A 22,454-nucleotide genomic window follows, 5' to 3' on the forward strand; every position below is an offset into this window, starting at 1 on the left:
ATCTGCCAAAGTTATTTCAGACTTTTTTGTGTGTATATATATATATATATATGTATATAGTGTATATGTATGCTTAATCTTGTAAAATAACAAACAGGATTCAGATGATTTCTGCCAGAGACATGAAATTTTGCATCTCAAAAAAAGCTATCTTTAAAACATGTTATTAATCCAGTGTATGCTCAGTCCATTAGAGCTGTATCTTCTGTCATGTTCTGTTCTACTTACAGAAAGAAACAGTTTCAAGTCTGTAACAGGGCAAGTAAAAAAAGATAGTGCTAGCTCCACTGGACAAAACTCTTGGCAATGTTCATAATTTCTGCAATGATAGTAGGTTAAAACTCACAAGAAACTGAGGTACTAACATGTCAAGTAAACATGAGATTTGTCTTGCATTCATTCGAAGTGCGATAGTTACCCCTATTTCCTGATATTTTTTTTTTAACTTTTATTTCCTTAGAAGAAAAATATATATTCGCATACAATGCTGATACCCTTGTGGTGATGCCACAAATCCCTTAGGATAGCAAGTTGATGGGTGGTAGCCCATTAGGAGAAAAATATATTTTTGAATATTAATTTACATATATACAATATATATATTTAATTTTCAATCAAAATATAAACCTTCCTTATGTAGTCATCAGTATTTTTGTTGTGAAAAATCAAGAAGCATTTTGTATTGCAGTTCATATAAGTTAAAAATTAACAAGGTACTTGATATGCACCAGTAATGTTTTTTGTTTTATTTCTACAGAATTAAAAGAGAACAAAGAAACAGTGAGTCAAAAAGCTTTCCTTCTCCAAAGCCAATAAAATTTTGAAGCTGAATAACTAATTAAAAGGACAAAAACAACTTCTGCATTTTAAGTAAACACAAATAGGAAATGTAAACTAAGTAGAAACTAGCACTACTCTATTAACATAGTCTAAAGAAAAAATATTTTGAATCCCTTATTTCTGATGGAATGTATCTAGCAGACATTTAAAAATGCTGTATATTTAAAGTAAGAGTTACTTACACTCTCACCAGACTATATTAATTTTGATAAACCTCCCCCTCCCTCAATTCCAAAATACCTAATACCACAAAAAGTGTGACAGCCGCTTATTTACAGTTTTTTCAGCAGTGTGAAAGGCACATTTATCTTTTTATGCATGTTTCTGCTAATGTCCTAAACTTGGGCTCCAGCTGATCTAAGAAGTCAAGTGCCTCTTCCTCATGCTGATCACTGCAGCAGCCTACAGAGCCAGCCAAAGATCCTTTTCCTTCATAGTTATATGAAAGCAGATAATCTTCAGAGTGCTTCTGTTCTTCATCCTGTCTGCATAGGTGCACCTTCTGCATAGGAAAAGAACATATCTGATTATTTTCTTAAATTGTTATCCTAAACATATTGCATAAAAATAATTTTCTTTTGATTTACCTTTCATTGATTAATTTTTAATCAGAGTGTGTCCTCTAACGGATTCCTACATACAAAAAATGCACATGATTGGTCTATATCATTAAGACTACAAAATATAAGTATTTAATAAAGAAATAATTTCTAATAATACGGTATGCTACAATAAAAGAGGAAGAGCCTGTTTAAATAACCTGCCAAGCAACTAAAATCCACTTGAAATTAATAGATTGATTTACACTTAATTAGTTAAACAAGTAGTGAGAGTTTTTGATCCCAAGCATGGAGTAACTATACTTATAATGCTGTACATTCATTCTTGTCTCCCTGCTAAGGTAAGTATCAGGTTTAAATTCATACAAAGCAAGCAGTAAGAACAGAAGCAAATAGACATTCTCAGAAAAACTCAGGAAATCTTGAGTCATTATTCTAAATGATTAAATAGTCTGAAAGAAAAATAGCATACTGCACATACTTGAAAGAAGTTCAGTTACACTTACATCTAAATTATGTGAACGATCACTTTTTGAGAGTGCAATATTCCAAAAAGGATGCAGGGAAGCACAGGAGAGGGAAAAATGAAACAAAAACAAAACCAGAAAGGCACCTGCTAGCACAAATACATGTCTTCCTTGGAAAATTTTGTATATATTGACCATAATCTACACTCCAGAAAAAAAACCTAAACAACTGTTTCAAGAATACTTACTTCGCCTAAACGTGGATGTGTGAAATTATGCCATTCTGAATAGGAATATCTACATGTATCCATCATAGGTTGTCCTCCTCCTTCTTTAACTGATCCCAGAGTCTGATGTCCACCTCCTTTGACTGATTCCAAGGTATGCCCTCTTCCTTTTACCATTTCAAATGTCTGTTGATCTCCTGTTTTTATTCCATATCCCCCTTGATCATTTGTATTTTGTAGAGGAATTATATTTTGATCCTAGAAAACAGATGCAGTATTCTATGTTTAGATTACTTTTTTTACTTTTTTTCTTTTGAAAATTAAAAGATGAAACATCAAATTAGGAACTGTCAATACTGAAAACTGTAAAGCCTCCATCTTTGCAATGAGGCATTTTGAAAAAAAAGCTATCCTTAGTACTTAGTGTATAATAAAGATCATCAGGTAGTCTTTGGAAAGAATACTTTGACAAAGTGGGTAGAAAAAATTGCTGTATTCAAATATGATACAAGATCCAAACCCTCAACCTTTACTAAAGTTAATACAGATCTCAAACAGAAATGTTATGGATATCTTAATTACATGGTTCTACATTGAAATAAATAAAAAGACAACTTACCATCACTTCTTCTCCTGGTGCTTCTGTATTTGAAATTATTAAATTGTGATTGGCACAATCATCAGTCACTTGCCTGTGCATTACCCCAGCACCACAGCAGCCACAAATTGTGATCAGAATTACTGTGGAAAGGAAATAAGTGAGGAAGATACTGTGAGCTTTACTTCATAGTGGTATCTACTTTGGTAACAAATGAATTTATTGTCTTAGTCTTTTTAAATGACTAAGCATCAAGTGTGGTTTAAAGAAAAAAAACTTTCCAAAAATATCCATACTCCAAACTGTACAAATATACATTATTTCAAACAGTTTATGGAGCTTTCACTACACTGTTAACCGTTACATTCCTATAAAACGCATCTTGGTTTCCCCAAAAGAAATGTAAGCATCATTTACAAAAACATTATGACTGCAAAATTTCTCATTACATAAAAAAAAAAAAAGAAAAAACATGTCTTGAGACTAAAAGGTTTAACGTAAGGCATATTTCATGCATGAATATGCAGATGTCAAATTGCATCATAATGGAACTAATATGTAATTTAACAGTTTCGATACCAGACAATTCTGCTTCACAGAAAAATTCAGAAGAACCCTGAAGGACTTCAAGAATGGTCTTTAAGAACAATCTAACAATCTTTTTTAATTCCTTGTATTCATCTTATTCTTCCTATACTTTGTGTTGCCATGGAGACTCCGGTAAAATGATTTTGTATAAAATCGTGAGCAACTAATACCTCTCCCAAACAAAGGACCAAACGTTTCATTTAGAGAACCACGCCTTCCTCCTAAAGTCGATCACTTAAAAGTAAAGAAGCACGCAAGGAGAAGAGTTCTGCCTAACTTCTCACTGAGCAATCTGACCTCTGAACATGTAAACTTGAGTAGAAGTTGACCAAAAGCCACTTTCAAGCCCATTCAGTTTCTGCAGCTGTCATCAAGATCAGCATCAGTGCATCCAGCATCCTGATGCTGACAGATGGGAAGACGACATCCATGACAGCAGTGAACAGAGGCTACACAAGGTAAACCCTAGCTGCTATAAAACAATGGCTCTGTCTGGGAGGGATGCAGTCAAAGAGCTAGCTGATGTTTCACATTTTTCCCTGGTGACCATCTCTGTATCTGAAAGCTCCACCCTCAGGCCATATCAAGAATTTGGGTACCCGCCCCATTCAGATAAAACATGGATCTATCTAACCTTCATATCATGTTCAGGTCTTAATGTTCCACCTACCTAAGAACAGCTAGCTGAGACTGGACAGAGCAAATGAGACAAGACAGGTAAAATGGAAAAGGAAAAATAAAAGAAAGGGTAAAAAAAAGAGACTCTGAAGTATTTGTTACTCAAGTATGTCCTCTAGTGGCTTTTAAAGACTTAGCCAGACTATATCTGATTCTGGTGAATCCGACCTGGTTTTGCTAGTTATGTATCACTGTTACATCCTCACTGGTTAAGAGCAATATGAATCTACTAAGAATCTCTCAGTCTTTGGGCAGCTACAGTAACAGAACATCATATTCAAGGGTTTGGTCCATTTGCAAGTATCCAACCTGTCTTTCAACGTTAATTACAATGGCTCTTGTAAAATCCCTCATGAAATCCAGTGTCTCAGACACTCCATATTTTAATCCACAATACAATAAAGGTCACAAAAGGCTCTAGGGAATTCAGTTCAGAATTCTGGCAAACAGAAATGTGCATCCCAAAGCCATCACTAAACCCACAAGCTTTGCTCTACTCGCCTCAAGACATCTGACAAGCACTACAAAGCCCATCCTCTTTCACCTCAAGTGCTGAATGCAGGCTTTTTGGTCTTGCTAATATTAACACACAGAACACCATATGCAAAACAAACTTTAAAGAATGAAGAAAAGGCCATACACAGTAACTACAAGACAAGACAACAGCAAGAAACCTGTGATACCAAAACAAATAGAGCAGGTCCATTAAGTCAATGATGACGGCTATACAGATAGGTTTGAATCAAGCTTAAATTAGATGCTATCAACTAATTTTAACTGTTTTGAACTTTGCATTAAAAATAAGAGGTGTACTTACGCAGCAACAACAGTGATCCCAAGATCATTGCAAGGATGGCCCATATGCCAAGGGTAACATTTCCATTGGCAAGCTGGCGGCTCTCACCATCGCATTCGGTTGGAGTAGTACAATCACAGACGTTAACAGTTACGTAGTTCTCGCCTACCTTTCCTCCATTATCAGTCACAGTTATAGGAATTCTATATATTCCAAATGGAACATCACCCTTTGGTGAAAGATACACAGAATTGTCTGTTAAAAAAAAGAGACAAAACCAGATTTCATGTTAGCAGTAACTAAAATCCTGTTGTCATAGACATGACTGTGATCACAACCTTCCCTACTGGTACAGCTATATTGCTACCAGATCTGTATTAGTTAATTTAAAGATAGCTTAAATGTGTTGACAGTAAAAGAACATCTTGGAAGGATTTATACCTTTTAAATGTTAGAACTGAAAAAGCAAACATTATGCAACCTTCCGACAATGTACACTTTGAAACTCTGACGCTCATTCAGTTCACTATAGTGAATGACACTATTTGGGCTTACTAGTAAGGACCATCAACTGATCTGATGCTTATTAAGCAGACTTCAAAGTAGTGTGACTGGAGTAATTGTAACCTTAACTTATACCCCTTCCACTCTTTAGCTCTATTGTTATGTTCAGTGGGAACAGGCAAACCCATTGGAAAAATCCATTTAATCTGCTGCCCTGCTTAGGGTCAAAAATTACTGACCATGTGCTTTAAAAGGCAAAAAAAATAATTTGTAAAAAATATGTAGCAGGTAGACACTGATGCACACGATGGTTGCTTTATGATGAGGTATATGAAACTACATGTACCAAGTAAAATGTTTTTTTTCAACTTGCCTTATGCAAATCTTGAAACTCTAAGGCTACTATTGTCTCAAACTTTGCTGTCTTTTGCTTTTCATCAGTAGTTACTTGATGGAACATGTCAGAATCAGACCCTTTTCAGGCTAATTTCTGATAACATAACAACAAATGTATGGTATGCTGCTGTTGCAGCACCCATTTGGCACCCACCAGGAAACTACAGTTGGCTGTAATGTTTTTCATCAATAAATTTTTTTAAATACTGATTCCTTTGGTAACAAAGTGTTTACCTACTTCAATCAAAATTATAAAAGCTAACATCAATATATAAGGAAGACAGTAATGGTTTATTTTCACCCAGCTCAGCTTTACCAAAAATGTGCTGGCTGATAGCATTATTAAGAAAAAAATACTGCCAGAGTTTTTTCCAGTCAGACTCTAATCCGTTTTAGGTAAAGTTCTGGTTTTCCAGTTCTCCACCATAATAGCAGCCTAAGAAAAGCTGCCTTTTTTTTTTTTTTTTTTTTTTAAACTATTAGCTACTTCATTCACAAATTAATTATGAATTATGAATGTATACTTATTTTTCCAGAGGTGTTGACAGAATGTATTACATCATTTTTTTCTTCTCCTACCTAAGCTTTTTACATCATACTTTTAGGTAGCTGCTGGTTGCTGACACAGCCCTTCTGGGGACAGATAGTTGTTTATGCTTTTAGAGGCAGAATATAATGTCATTCTCCTTGCTTTTGTGATGCCAACAGTGCCACCTTCTTAACTTCTGCAAAACACTTCAAGTCCAGAACAATTAAGATAATGAATACTCAAGCTGTTCCCCTACTTTTCTGGCATGCTCTTGATCTGTACACCAAGTAAAACTGAGGAACTGCAAGAGATCACCAGGGCTACCTTGTTAGCCCCGCTGACTACACCAATTCCAAACACACACTCACTTAATCTATTCTTACAGTCCACCCCAGGGAGAGGTATCAAAGCCTCCTCAACCTACAGCCAAGTGGGGTAAGTAGTCCTGGCATACCATTGTGTCGAGTCAGCTTCCACATGGACGCCAAGCTACGGTCAGTTAAGCGGTACACGAAGGGTGCGCTGTAAGGAGAATCATCACCATCCTCTGCAGTAAGGCAGATGGGTTTCCTGTCTCTGCACATGACATAGTCAGTTGTAGTGATTCGTGGATAATTCTTGTTCCCAGGTTGGATGACAACCTGGATTGTTCCGGTGCCTGTTTTGCCATCTAGGAGATAAAAATAACTACTTTTAGGACTTACTTCTAACATTCACATATTCGTTCTTGTCCAAGCTTTCACAATGAAATACCAACTCTAATACCCAAGTTTAGAAGTAAGGTGGAAAGCAGCTGCTGTATCAGAGACAGGGATTTCTCACAGCTCTCTCTTGGCTGCTTCTCTTTGCTTGGCTAGTTGTAGAAATTATCACCAGCTCCCTGTGTGGGGACCGATGCTGTTCTAACAGAAGGAGGAGAGGAGAAAGAGCACCTAGAAATCAGGGGGAAAGGACACTAAGCCATTTCAAAGCAGAAAGTAAGAGTTTTGAGCCTTTCTACTTCTGGGAAGAGATAATAAATTCTATTTTCCCTACCCTCTCTTCCTTTGGGAATAAAAACACAGCCGACTCTTCTGTCTGAGCCACCCTGTGGTAGGAGAATTCAACCAAAACACGTACTGTGTCACCAAAGTCTACGTGAAAGAAGTGAATGAGCTGTCCCTTCTAATTATATTTTTTCCAATACAAGAATGGTCAGTGCTTGTATATATGCATCCCAATGAAATTACATTGCCTACTTCTAAAAAACTCTCTAGAGACATTGCATATATCAAGGTTAATTTGTATGTAACAGAAGTTCTAAACCATTTAGATTTGTGTTACTTATATTTAATTTTACTATGCAAGCTTTGGACAGATTTAGACTTTTTAGCTGTAAAGCAACTTCCAAAGGTCTCCATTTTATTCCCACTGATGTTTAAACTCATAAGGGCTCAAACTAAACCCTGCCATTGGATTTATAAAGGCACTCCATTTTCCCTTTCTAATATAAGATACATACTTCAGAATAAAAGTGAGAACTATAAGCCTAACATTTTTCTTTGATAATCTGCTTGCTACATTTAGCATTTGAGAAGTGAAAGGTGTATTTAATCTTCTTCACTAGATGATGTCGAAGCAAACCTATGTCTTTTCCTGTAATAAATGCATATACTCAAGTTAATCAGTTGTCATACCTGACACATTAAATCAGAAACAAAGTGTTCTAGAATGAGAATCTGAGTTTGCGACCCTTCAATTACACTCAGAGTTATTTGTAAGAGCTCATCAATAGTGTGAACACCATTACAGGAGCTAGATGACAGAGAGTCAGAAGAAGAGAACAATAACATGGAGCAATGAATACAGCAATTCTTAGAGGTCCTTTTAAGTTAAGGGTTTCCGAAACCAAGAAGTCAAACGTGAGGAAGTAGTAAGAGCTGCGAGGTCAACAACTTTGTTTTCAAAAAGTTCTCTCTCTCTGCTTTCTCTGTTGTCAACTTTGTGGCTGCCAGGTGCTACCCCTTAAGAAAACAGTCAGGAAATAAAATACCACCCACAGCAAAATATCTCTATTTAAAGTTAAGAAAGGATACTAAATGGAATTTTAATTTTTGAAAACATTGAGAATTCGACCAAATTTCTTAAATGTTTTCCTAGCTGTGTAATATTCCCTAAGCAGTTGATAGAGCCATTCCAAAGACAAAACGATGGACTAGGTGGGCATCTGCTCTGAACCTGTATAGCTGTCCTTGTGCAAAATGCCTACATAAACATCTGTTACAGACCACAAAGAATACTGACAACATTTAGTACTCACTTCTGTCTATTGCCAGGACTGTGATATTGCATTGACCTCGTCTCATTTCTCCAACATCTCGGTCCAAGACTTTAATGGTTCTGACTTCACCTGATTTTTCATCTATGCTGATCCAATTACATTGGCCAGGTGGTATCCGGTAGCTGTCAAACATAATTTGTTTAAAGATCTCAAATATGCATACACGTGTATATGTACATACATACATATATAGATACGTGTATTCATATAAGCTCATGGGTATGTACACACACATATCTATGGCAACAACATTTCCCCCTTCCCCTAACCCACCCATAACGTACTCCAAACAATCAAGTAGATAAAATTGTTTCATACCATATGCCTTCACTATTTCCAGTTTCTGGATCTTCTGCAATGTATCTCCCAATACTCGTCCCAATATCCTCACATTCTTTAACATCTATGCGGAAGTGACAGGGTTTAAACACCGGCCCCTCGTCTACATCCAGCACATGCACTGTAACAGAGCTGGTGCTCTGGGTAACTTGTTGTGAATGTGGGGCCAGCATGTAGGGTGCCTCGTTGTTGACTGCAATCACAAGAACCCTCTGCTTGGCAGCTTCATAGTCCAATCCCTGTAACAAGGGTGACGTGTTGGTTTTTTTCATTCAAACCAATACAAAACTCGACGCTGTTTTCAGTGCCAAATTATTAAATAGATAAAACTGTACTACATTTATTTACAAAAGAAGTCAGCTATCCTTCAGAACCATCCAGCTTGAGACACAGTAAAGGGACGTGACTATAAAGAAAATTTTAGAGTTCTAAGTTACTCAAAGAAAAGAACCCGAGGAACTACCCCTAAAATAAGATAAGCAAAATCATTGCAAAATTTTTGATGAATACTCTGACAGTAAATTCTTAATAGAATTAAGAATTAAATGTGGTGGGAGATTTTTATCCTCCTGTATCTAGCTAGCCATTATTTTAAGTTACATACATTTCCATTCCAGGGCGAGTCAATCACACTGCTTGATACCACCTACATTTATTTCCTTTTAAGACTTCACCCATTCCAAATATCTCTGAACTTAGGGGGTTGACAAGCAAGTATCTACCGTGTATTCTTCAGATACCTTCTCCAAGGTCGTCATATGCCTTTAATAGAGCTATTGATATACATTTATATATATTTTATATATTTATATATTTATAAGAGGTGTGAAGAGGCAAAGGAACATGCTCAATTACAGGAACAGTGGTCCTTCTACCTCACATCTGTAAAGTACTGTGTGTAACAAGTTAGGTGTATGTGGGCTCCCTTGCACCCCAGAAAAGCAAAACTAAAGTCACTACCTTGCAAAATAAAACCTGGAGAGTTTTATGCTGAGTAAGTTTTATCAACTCCCAGAGAGAAGACTGGAGGAAGGTACTCATACCTCCCCTCCTTTGCCACACAACCATTCCTGTTAAAAACAACACCATGAAGCATTCCTCGGTTACATTCCTAAGCCTAAACAACTCCAGCTGTGGACCCCAGCAAAAGCACTAAGCTCTTCTGGCATGAGAAATCAAATGGAATTCCTTGAATTATGCACACACAAAGCTCCAGAAGAGTTCAGATCAGGAGGAAAACATGATTTGCCTGACAGTTACAGATATTTTTTGAATAAAAATGCAATATAGATTATTGGCTTTAAAAGCTGAAGACACATGTATTTTCCCCTAGCAGTTCCATTTTTAACTTACCTTAACAACACACAGTATTCCTTCATTTGTGTTTTTGTCTGTTGTAATTTCAAAGGACCGATCATCATTTCCTCTTATAATTTCATACACTGCTCCTGAGCCAGGTGAACCAGGTTCATCCAGATCAATAACAGAGACTCTCAGTATTTCTACATTCACCCTGTTTTCTTCCACTCGTGTTTCATACTTGGAGTATCAAGAAAAAAAAAATCACTTAAAATGATATAGTACCATTCCATGATGCAGGATTTTATTTAAATAGGACTGCTTAAACCCAAGGGGTCAATTTAACAAGCTGCTGTAATGATTTATTTGTTTTCATATATTAGCATATTTTCCCCACTCCTCCCTTCCATCCTAAGTGAAACAGTAAACCTTCCCTGCCAGCACAGTTAGAGACTCAGCCCCTTCAACCACACTAAACTGTCAGTGACATAATTAAGCCTGGAATTCTCCTTCCAGGAAAGGTAAATTAACACAGTTCCTCTCAGTTGGATCAGCTATAGATGCTAATTTGCATACAGTATGATCAAGCTGGCATTAAGAAAGGCACTGGGGTAAATTAAAAAAATACAGAAAAACAAACCACAAGAACTTGAAGGAAAGCCAAGAAGGGCAAAATGCACCTCTCTGCTCAGATGGCAATGGATGAAAGGTTTTTTTTTTTAATTTACCTTTTTAAAGAGCTGTGTTATTCTGTACAAGCTTAAGAAGCACAGATAAGACTAATTCTGAATATCACTGATGATACAGTACAGCAGTAAGTGGGAAGGATAATGTATGTGTATTCCTTATGGAAAACAAATTATTTTGCATTAATTTCATACTAGAAAAATCTTTTGTGGTATTTGAGCTGTACACATGATTACTGAGACATAGTATCTGTCCTTAGTAATTCAGATGGATGGCAAGAAGCAAAGAGTTAAAGCAGAGTTCAAGCTATTGCTGAACAAGTAATTTAAATAAATAAGAGGGGAAAAAAAGTAGGAAAAGCACAGAAAACCTCCATGAAAATCCTTGGATCTTCTTCACTAAAACATGCATTTGCAGTGCAGAAGTAGCCAAATGATGGTCAAAGAGTTAATTTGCTCCTCCCTAAAACTTGTTATGGGGGTTCTAAGATGTGCATTGCAGCAGAAGTGAATGAATGAGTCATGTCACCTTTCTCCCAGTGGACATAAGGCAAATGACTCAAAACAATGTAGCAATAGGTCTAACTATCAAAGGGCACAAAACCAACAAGGCATTCTCAAATGCCCATATTGGCATTAACTGCCTCAAGGCATTAGGCTTCCTATTACAGGGACTGACCATCAGGAAATCAGGGAATAAAAATAGGATTATATTTTTTTACTTTTTTACATACTTTTCATTTATGGAGACTTACCTGTGTCTGCTTAAAGGATGGTGCATTGTCATTTGTGTCTTCAATTCTAATGACAACTGTTCCTGTAGTGCACAACCCAAAAGGCTGACCTGCCATATCTCTGACTTCAACTAACAAAGTGTAACTGGGTACCAGCTGAAAAGATGAATAAAAACATACAGAAGTTTGGCATACTCTTTTTTTTTTTTAGCCTCATAGTTACAAATGAGTAAGACTAAATTTTTTTATCCCATTCCAAAAGGAAAACAAGTAAAACATTTTAGTGACTAAGCATCACAGAGGAGTTAAGCATCTGTTAGTAATAGGTACACTATATCCTATATCCAATAAAGGTTGGATATGTCATCCTTATTTCCCAATGTCAGCCTTATTTCCCCATACTTGAAGTTTTGGAAGCTACAAAAGATGCATTTCCATCTGCTATTTACATCTCCCCTTTGGAAAAGCACGGTATTCCTTTATATTTATTTCCACCTTATGAAGTGTTTCAGGTGGATGTCTCATTTCAGCAAGGCTGACCAAAAGCAGTGCTGCAATCAGCCTTTCCATGGGCTATACATGACAAGGCAATGCTTTCCATTTGGCATGGACTTGGCATGGAAGGAGTCCTGCCCTTATCATTTTCAAGGAAATCACTGATAAGCAGGGTATTTAAATCCCCGAACTGACTTACAACAGCAGAATGCTCAAGATGCTAACTCCAGTTCCAAATACCTGAAATTTGTTTTTTCTCTAGCTAAAAGAATTGTACAGTATACAGCCAGTGCAAAGTTTTGCTACACACTGCTAGGGTGGATTTTCAGCCATGAAGAAATGCAAGTATACCAGAATATATCTCATTTTATCCTCAAAAAAGATGCGCCTGTAGCAATTTTTTTCTAGAATGGCTGCCTTATGCTACAAATATTACTTCAAATTACAAATGCCTGTCACTGTAATTTTTTTAGCACAAATGATCTCTCACATGACATTTAATAAAAACAAAAAATCTCTAAATCAAACCCAAACCCTCTGGTATCTTATTTACTTGAAAGCTAGATGATATGAGTAAATAGTTTGCACTTTAATTTTAGGAAATGTTATATTACTGTTGAGGTTTCAGATACTGGAGATATTTCTATTGAGTTATGGGACGGCTGACCACTTTCAGAAAAGTTAGTTTATCTTCCCTGTAAAGAAGCAAGAAGGACCTCAAAGTGAGCTTGATTAGAAGAAATAGTGGCTTACAGGATTCATGAAGAGAGAAAGGAAAAACAATATCCATAGGATTTCTGAACAACAAATTGAGTAGGAGAGCTGTAGGAGGTCCCCTGCCAATATTCACTAGAATATGGTAGATCTCTGCAGAAACTCAACCAATTACAGGTTTCATTAAAGATTCAGAAGACTCCTTAGAAGGGAAACAGTAAAAAAAATAATAGAAATTTTTTATGTGGTGATTCCTGTGTCAACAATTCAGAGTGAAGAAGCTATCTGTGTGTACTAGGTGACAACTAAAAAGAAGAAGATCTGAAAAGATCACCTCTCTGTCCAGTTGTGGTAACAATACAGAAATGACACCTGTGTCACCATGTAAAGAAAATGCTGGGGTTATTGGCGGATTTTGTGCCACAATGCGGTACTTCAACGTAGTATGCAGAGTATAAGGCTCATCTCTGTCCTCTGCAGTCACTTTTCCAACAACTATACCTGTGAACACAATACAGCGATTTTTAGATCCAGAAGAATATGTAAATAATCAAGAACTATTTGAAAAGGTATTTCAATTTTTGATACCTGAAAATAGCTATTTGGTCACTTAGCTCTCAATGAAAAAAAAAAAATTAAACCCATAGTAAATAATAGCAAAAAAACAGAAATAGTGTAAAATTGCCTATCTTAATTCTCCAGCTATTTTTTTTTTTCGTAGAAGAAGCTGCAATCACTGCAGCTGTCAGAAGGAATAATTAAAAGAAATACTAATATTTCAGTTGTTTTGGACAGTGACACCTAATAGAGCATCCCCAACACAGCTGAACAGGAGTTGCCAGAGGGCTGGAAGGAGAGGTTCAGTGCTCTCTGACACAATTCAAACTGCAGCAAGTTAAATTTTCTCCAGTCTATACCCCTAGACTAAGATATAAGGGAGGAATGGCAAACCACAACTTTTGCATTTCTTATTTTCTGAGATTGACTTTTCTCCCTGCTTTTGTCCCCTGATAAATTTCTCCCCCAGACTTCAGACCCCAGGCTTAACACAGGAAAAGTCCTACCTTAGTTTATCATTTCAGACACAAACTATAAGCTTAATCAAAGGCATTTTGCACCTTAGAACACCACCCATCTAGCTGTTTAGGAAACTACCCACTGAAAACGACACTTCTATCAAAACATTTTATGGAAACAGGTGACTTTAAATAAAATGAAAAGAATAGTGTTCTATAGTTCTTACACTGTTTTAGAAAAACTGATTCACCACTTTTTTTTAATAATACTTTTCACTGTGACTGAGTTACGTGTTTTGAAATTTCTAATCATTAAGAAATGTTGAGCTGCTCTTTGCAAATTCAGCCTTTTCTGTGAAGAAACAGTCCTTAGGAAATCCTGCTAAAATTGAGTAAAAGACAGAATTACACCCAGTCATACTAGTACATAACTGAGCTGAGCAGCACTGTGTTCACTGATTTAAAACAATTCTTACCAGGTTTGGAATTTTCAGGGACACAAAACTCAAAAAGATCCTGAGTAAAATATGGAGCATTATCATTATCATCCTCTATCCTGATTGTATGCACCAGTGGTACCTCTGGTGAATAACCATCTGGAGTGGTTGCAAAGCAAATGATCTGTAAGACATATATGAAGTAATTGGCTTTATGCTTAAATAACATGAAGTATCACTACACTTTTACTCCAATAGAGGAGTCAATAAAATGAAATACAGTATGACAAGCATATCCTTCTGAAGACCAGGCTCTTTAGCCACATGGAACACAAATTGATATCACTGATTACATTACTGGTATTTTAAGAAGATAGCAATATAAAACCTTTAAAAACTTTCAAATTCTTCCCCTTTCCATTTCTTGTGCAGTAAGTATTGAATCACTTTCTTCCCCACCCCCCCACCCTCCAACTGTGCCAAACACTTTTCCAAGTCTCTTGAACACAGTATTTTTCCACAAAGCAATCTCAACCTTACCAAAAATTTAGATGTAAATACTGCTATTTAGAACAAAATCAAGAACAGAAAAATTATTTGCCCATTACAACATAGTCAAACAAATTGCAATCACAGGCACTGTGAATTATCTCTTTACAAGCTGTTTGTTTCTACTATCTCCCTTCTTGCACTTCTCAACCAGCAGAGAGAGCAGTGTACCTTGCTAATAAAATGGCAAAACTGAAGAGCCTTAGAAAGAGATGTTAAAACCACAGCCCTCTAGAGTCTCTCATGATCTTGTTTTTAGGCAGACCTTTTCAACCTTCCCTTAAAAACTCTGGGATAACTTCAAATTCTACCTACAATTCATGCAAATCCAATAGCTCAGTCTATGCTGTAGTTAGGGTCTAAGGAGTAAAAAAAAAAAATACTCTTAAGATCTAGATGACCAGCAATTTCATTTGCTTCTGACTTCATCTCTGCAGCACCTAGGATATTACTCAGGACAGATAGATGATTCCAGATATTGTCTGCTCCCAGTTCCCTTGTAACACAGTTTCTTAAATATACGGAAAAAAAAAAAAAAAGAAAAAAAAAAAAATTTACAGAATTTAGCTCTGTACCTGAAAGCTTGGATATTGTTCACGGTCCACTGCACGAGTAGCGAAAATATTTCCAGTTTCTCTTTCTATGTAAAACAAACCCTTTGGATCTTGATCAATTCCCGGTCCACTTGCAGAATAATAAATAGTATAGTTCTGAGCTGTGTCTGACTGGACCTATGAGGAAGATGTTTTTAAGCCAAATGGAAAACAGAGGCATCATTCTAATACATTTTTCCCTTTCTCATTATCACATTAAGCACAAGCAGGAACTTTGAACAATTAAAGAAATTACAGTGCCAGGGAAAAGACGACCACCTAGAGCATAGTCCAGAGATTTGCCAATTCAGAGAACCTGTTTGCATCACATCACAAACACCAAGGAGGTAACATTAGCAGTTATCTATGTACAAACACTCTCTTCCCCAAATACTTTCTTTACCTACTGAGTGCCAGAACATAGGAAGGTTAAGATTAAGAGAGGAATGACTGCTCTGCACAGACTCTGTTATTACACTTGTCTCTACACATCTGCTACCAGCCACTCTGTAATCTAGTGAAGGCTAGATGGATCCATGATAACTTTAGTTCTTGCATTTCTCTTTCACGCCTACTTGTTTTCTTACAGTAAGTACTTTTCCTAATAACACAGGCCATACACCTTCTTCTTCAACAGAACAGGCATACACCTTGAGCTCCAAAACATTGTAGACACGCAGGTAAGACTTCCTCCCACTCTTTGTCTACTAAACCTTCTTCTAGGCAACGTTTTGCAAGGGGACAGGGGGGTTGCTGTTTTGGTTTGTTTTTTTCTTTAATCACATACTTAATAGATTTCCAGGCCCAAGAGCTCCATTTTATATCCTTCTCTCCTTTTAACAGTTTTTGCACTTTTCTAGTTCATCCCAACAACTACAATCACAAGTCCTTTCAGTTACCAGATAATAATGAACAGGACAGAACAAAACAAAGGAGCAATAGTAGGAATAGCATCAGTAGGGAATATGAGAGAGCTGGGTTTTGTTCATTTATCATAAAAGTGACATACAAAAGTAGATTGTTTAGTAAATATAGGATTTGTATAACATATACCTGCTGTATTTGTAGTGGAAAAGGTCCCAGTGAGTTTTCTATCATAACAGATGGAATAGGACCCCACCTTCTTTTGGTTCGCTTGAGAACTGCATCTCTAGCATGCCTAGTCTTCTGTGTCTGAGTCTAGAATACAAAAAGACAAGTAAGAATATATCCATGCATTCTTAGCTGTGTATGTGTGAATGGTTTTCCTTAACTAGTATCCTAGATTTCCATCTTTTTTTCCCTTCATTCCAATTTTCCCACTGAGTATTTGTTTTTCCATGGTCTTAATTTCTGATTATTCCTCTCAGAGTATTCCAAGACTTTTTTCATTCAATGTAATACTTTGCTCAAATAAAATCTGCTTTAGTTCCTCAAACATAGCTTTTAAGATTCTTGATATTCCCAATTAAGCTCCTTGCTAGCATCTTCCATTCCAGAAAGCAAGTCTGCTGATGTAAGCAACACAGTAAGCAATAACTGCTAAATAAAAACTCACTCTAGATCGGAGTGCTTTGTCTGATTATTTGAATTCCAAAACTCAACTGCCCAGCATGAAACTGCATTGTGTGAAACAGTATTTCACATAAGTAATGTATCTTGAAATTAAAAACTCACCTTTTTTTCTTTTTCCAAGCTAACATGTATTTCCTTTTGTACATGTTCTTGACTGTCTTTAAGTAATATGTTAAAAGTCTTTTTCTCAGCAGACAAAGAAACAGCAGATGTTGTGTATACAGAGCCATCCTCTAGGATTTTGAAGTTCCCATCACTGGAACTGATAAAGTCTGCAGACTGAAGGCATTCTTTCAAATCAACTATGAGAAAAAAACATTGAGACAGTAATTCAAACAGCAAGCAATAACATCCCTCACCAAACCAAAAAAAAAAAAAAAAAACAAAACCATACCCTAAGTAAAAATTCTACTTACTGACTTACAGAGTCTTCAAAATTTGATCATTCAGTACTTAAGCATCATAATTATAAATTCTAGAACCCATTTATGCACTCAGATGCAACAAAGTTTACATCAATTTCAACTCTTGTGTTGATAATTACTTCCTAAATGACATGGATGCTTCATGTGTATCTTTCAACAAGATACTATTACACTGGTAAAATTATTGAAGCATGAGAGGTGGACTAATACATTTAAATACAAAAAACCCCAACACTGTAGACACCCTAATTATTGGATCAGTAGCTATTACATTTCTCTTGTACTCCATGCCCCAGAAAATCAGTGAAGATGAGTAATTAATGCAAATGCCCAATGGAGATATTACATCTTGGAAGTTTTGCCCTTAGGAGGAAAGCACTGACTGGTACTACATGATTTAATAGTCTTGGGAGGACAAAGGCCTTTAAATTATGAGGCAGACAGATGACAGAGATAAAGGCTAACTCTAGAACAAACGATTGACAATTTTTTAATATGCATATGATAGAATCCTATTCAATTTATAGGAAGTAGTAGGGAAGTTCAGCATACTTCTCGGGTATTTTTTACTGCATTTGCTATCACTTGTGGCTAAAATAAACTTCAGTGCATTTCAATAAACTTGGTTCACCAGCTAGTAATCCCACACTGCAGTTCAAGAAAAAGCAAAACCAAGATAATAATAAATAACTGCAGTAGCACCACAGCACTAAGCAAGAACAGTCTGGGACCCTGAAAGAGATGAAGGTCATGGACCTAAACTCTGGATAAACAACCCTTGCAGAGTACAAGAGGTGCCAGTCTAACGTTCTCGAGACTTTTCAATACTCTTTCAGTGAAATCATACTGGATGGGACCTTGCTCTATGGAAGCTGACTACAAAATTCCAAGAATAGATTCAGAATTTCACCAAATATATGTAGATGATATTTTCAATAAACTAAGTTTAATTTCTCTTTCAAGGATGCAAGAACAGACAGAAAGCATAATTTTAAATATGAAGTATTTTCTTCCTTCCTGTTTCTAAGTCTTTCTTTTATCTGCTCAATTAAACATTTCCTAAGCTTTCCATAACACCACAGCAGTGACTTCTTGTCAATCTGTACAGTGAAAATTTGGTATTGACAAGAGTATCACTGCCTCACCTAAAGATGTCTCACGCTGCTGTATATTACAGCACCACATTTCCAAAAATTCCAGACTGGAGATCTTGTTTCTGATGGTTATGTGAGTCAACAGTATGCTCAGCTAGCCATAACTACGTGGGATCTTTTTATTTTACAGGCCCTTCAATAAAATCCTGGCTTACATTACTGTAAAGGTACAGACCTTGTATGAATGTAAAATATACTATGTTTTCTCAATAAATGTTTAAGTAATGTCATTCAAGATATAAAGGTTTAGTTAAACATTTAGGGGGAAAAAAGTTTCAGTTCGGTGTTATTCAATTTCTTTCATAGCACTGTAATAATGTTTTGATTTTATATAAATAAAAAGGAAGTGTCCATATATCCATATTTGTTTACACAGAGAAACACTAAAGTTTCTAGAAACATGATCAATACTTAAACAGCTGCAAGCAAACTTTCATTTTAAAATTTATCACTAGTGTTAATGAACTTGAATTTTTAAAGTTAGATTTTCTAAGCACTTGTATGTATTGTGATGAACTACCAATTTTCTTTATTAGTTCCTTCTGTAGGAATGTGGGTTAGGATTGCAGATTTGGAACATATTCCTCTGTTGTCCCAGGACTTACATAAAACACCTCTGAATCCTCAGATTAAAGCACAGAACCCTGTAGTAGCTCCTAAGCCACATCTTCAAATCTGCTTTTTAAAGACTGGTCTGAAACGAAGAAGGGAGGTGTCTCCTAGTCTTCCTTTCTCCTCTCAGTCACACGGGTTTTATATTCCTTTTTTTCTTTTTTTTTTTTTTATTTTTCTGCTTTCCCCATATGAGACTGTGTATTATGGGTGCATTTCAAAATATCAAGCCACTTATTTAAATTCTAAGCCTAAAATTCCAAGTTTCAAAAACATTAAATTCTGCCATTCTAGTTTTAAAATAAATACTGTAGCCTGACAATAGCTGTTTACACAGAAGTCAAATGGATGCACAGAGCCAGCGTTCAAATCCGTAACAAACACAGGGCGTATCCTCCATAAAAAAAGCTGATCCAGCTGTTTAGCTGGCTGTCCAGTCATCCATTCATTCATTCCATTAAATAAAAAACAGCTTCCTTCACTGTTAGCAGCATCCCAGCAAAGGTGCAATGTTGTATCATTACGATGGGCATCTTGCAGTTTCTCACCTCTGCCAACTAATGTGTCAGCCTCTAGTTCAGAAGGAACATGAAAAACTACTTTCTTGCAAGCTTCGCAGCACAAACTCAGTACCTAGAAAACAAATTAAGAAATCAGGGGGGGGGAAAAATCATTACATGCTGTTTTAAATAATAACTAGTTACCGAAGCTGCCTTTGGTTTGTTTGTTTTTAAAGATGAGGCAGAGAAAAGGCAGAAAAAGCACTCTTCAGCTAAAAAGACAGGTACAACGCAGCACAGCATATGAGGCTTCGAACTGGAAATACCATCTCACTACTGCTCCTGGTTCTGACATTAAGAGCAAGAGCTCTCTGTGACTAGAAGAATTCACCTACACTACTACCTCAGTAGTGGAAAGCAAAAATACAGTTTTGCCATGTACTCCCTCCAATAGCATTCTGGTCTCCAAGTATTAAAGTTCAATCCATCAGCACTCGGTTTGGTGGGTCTGTGGTGATGCTCAACATTAAAGGGACAAGTGTCTTATTAAAGCCACATGACGACACTTGCACTTACATATCACTTTGCATCTTCAAAGCACATTCTCAACAAACTAATTAAATCTAGCTTCAGCAATTAGATATGACATAAATAAAACGCCGTGTATCACAGCAGTCCACTCCCATATAACCAGTTACAAAATGGGGTCCTCCTCAAAATTCAAATTAGCAGTAGATAAACAGACCCTTTTATGAAAATAATCATATGGAGGTACAAAGATCTTCCTCAGCACAGAGCAATTTAGTCCTGGCCTCAGATTGTATATATGTGTGTTTATATATATTTATGTGTGTCTTGCCTGCTTTCTATCCAGATGTTTAAAACTGTAATCCAAAAATCACACAGCATATTAAACAAAGAAACAGAGAAATGTAAATAAACGTATTAGCTCTTTTAAGTACATTTATCCTTTCATGATGAAAGTCTAGCAAAAAGGAAAGTAATTTTTAGTTTACACATACTTTTAGGATTAAAGGTATAAAAATGGAAATTCAGAAAATTATCTGATTCTTATTGTGAAAACATTTATATAAAAACATTTAAATCTTTGAGAAACTAGGAACCTTCAGAAAAACTCTGATCAGCTACAAAAATAAAGTTGAAATGTGAAATTTAATCATTGTATTAAAGCAATTTAAACTCCATGTTTTCATCGTAAAAGTTCTTCATACTGTTCCATAGACACAGATATAAAAATATGGATATAAAAAGCAATTCAAATACCACTGCTTTTGTATTAGTAGGCACTTTCCTTATTAACCGATACACTGAATTATTAACAGAACACTCTATCCCGACAGACCTTGTATCCTTAGTTCTTAAAATCACGCAACCTTATTACATTGTTCTAAGATACTTTAAGAATCAATGGCATCTAATTTTAAAACAGTAATGCCAAGATAATTTATTGCCAGCACAAAGAACTACTGAGGAGTTAAATATAAATGGTAGTTATTCCTGGATATCAGGATATACGGAAACACCAGGTAAAAAGTAAGGTGCGGCGTCCTTTCACTTTGTATAAGGATGACACCTGAGCAGCTTTGGGCATTTGGGTATTGTTTTTTTGCTGTCAGACAGAAGAATTATTTTTTTTTTAATTAGATGTATGAATAAACTCACTTGGGCCTCTTTAGGTTTTATTATTAATACTTTAGCAAAGGCAGGCACGCATAGTGTCTGGAATTGTAAGACTTTCATTCAAATGCACATATATAATTAATACCAAAATAATTAATTCACTGCTTCAACACTACGGAGTGGTTTACTTTCGGGCTCAAACGATCACCTGTCCTCTTTTTGTGAACGCAGCAGAAAGGGGGTAAGAAACAAAAGACAAAACACCTTCACTCATCCACCAACAAAAGTTAAAAAAAATTAAGAAAAAAAAAAATAGAAAATAATGAGGTAGTAATACAGTAAATCGAAGGCAAACGAAACCGATGAAATGCACAGATAATTTTTCCGAGGACCTTAACATGGTCCACGCCATCCGCACGAACCTTCCCATTGCAAAAGGAGAACCGTCGGGTTTGGGGGGGTAGGAGATTGGGAGTAGAGGGGGGGGGAGATTTAAATAAAATGAACTGCGGTTTAACTTTTTCCTATGAATAACCAGAAGTAGCATTAGCGACCGGAGCACGTGTCCACCTCGTAACCTCCGAGATCAAACCCAACAACTAGCCAGGTTTTCTCCCTTCACCGAAACCCGTCCCACCCGGTTGCAGGAGCCCGAGATGCGCCCTGGGGCCGCGCAGACACCGCGCTCCCCTGCGCAGGGCGCAGGCTGCCGCCCGCTCCTGAGCCCGCACCCCAGCGCGCCCCTCGCAAAGACCCGTCCGGGCGAACGCTCAGTGGGAATACAGCGATACGAATCAACCCTTCCAACAGTTTCTCCTCCGCGCTGCGCATCCGCGGAGTTAAAAGCGCGGTGCCAGGGCCCGGCGCCTTGAGCAGGCTGCGCGGCCGCGCTCCGTAGCGCTCTCCCCCGCGCCCACCCGCCCACTCACCAGGAGGCCGAGGACGATACGAGGGGTATCGGGGGCCATGGTGCGCGCTGAGCCGCCGTCGCCGCCGCCGTCGGTGCGAAGGAGCGAGTGCGCGGTGCCGGAGGAGGCGGAGGTGCCGTGTCTCCGCTGAGGCCGTCTGCCTCTGTCCCCTCCCGTCTGCCCCAGGAGCCGGCCGGTGGGGAGGGTGGGACCGCGCGCAGCAGCGGCGACTTTAATTACTTCGCTTTTTTTTTTTTAAAAACCTTTTGAGTAATGCTTGTCCCGGGCACGGCGC

The 22,454-nt window shown here is 37.1% G+C and overlaps 1 protein-coding gene across 1 annotated transcript; it reads right to left on the bottom strand.

The window, feature by feature from the left end:
• Positions 1-1,144: 1,144 nt before the first annotated feature.
• On the bottom strand, positions 1,145-22,219 carry DSC1 (desmocollin 1). Its single transcript, XM_030445554.1, has 16 exons — positions 22,181-22,219; positions 19,659-19,743; positions 17,022-17,221; positions 16,419-16,538; positions 15,348-15,503; positions 14,263-14,407; positions 13,105-13,271; positions 11,583-11,717; positions 10,196-10,381; positions 8,822-9,081; positions 8,483-8,625; positions 6,638-6,853; positions 4,776-5,009; positions 2,714-2,835; positions 2,116-2,352; positions 1,145-1,342 (listed from the first exon to the last, which is right to left on the bottom strand). Exons 1-16 carry the CDS (start codon positions 22,217-22,219, stop codon positions 1,145-1,147), a joined length of 2,643 nt encoding a protein of 880 aa, XP_030301414.1.
• Between the last annotated feature and the right edge of the window lie 235 nt (positions 22,220-22,454).

The sequence above is a fragment of the Calypte anna genome, chromosome 2 (genome assembly GCF_003957555.1).
Source record: "Calypte anna isolate BGI_N300 chromosome 2, bCalAnn1_v1.p, whole genome shotgun sequence".
NCBI classification, from domain to species: domain Eukaryota; kingdom Metazoa; phylum Chordata; class Aves; order Apodiformes; family Trochilidae; genus Calypte; species Calypte anna.

Bases quoted from the DNA above. Each gene is read 5' to 3' on its own strand.
- DSC1 (XM_030445554.1), bottom strand. From the start codon at position 22,219: ATGGCCCCCGATACCCCTCGTATCGTCCTCGGCCTCCTG. The intron at 16,539-17,021 runs GTGAGTTTTTAA...TTCTAGACTCAG, and splicing joins GCTTGGAAAAAGAAAAAAAG to ACACAGAAGACTAGGCATGC. The intron at 10,382-11,582 runs GTAAGTCTCCAT...TGATACTCCAAG, and splicing joins CATCCTTTAAGCAGACACAG to TATGAAACACGAGTGGAAGA.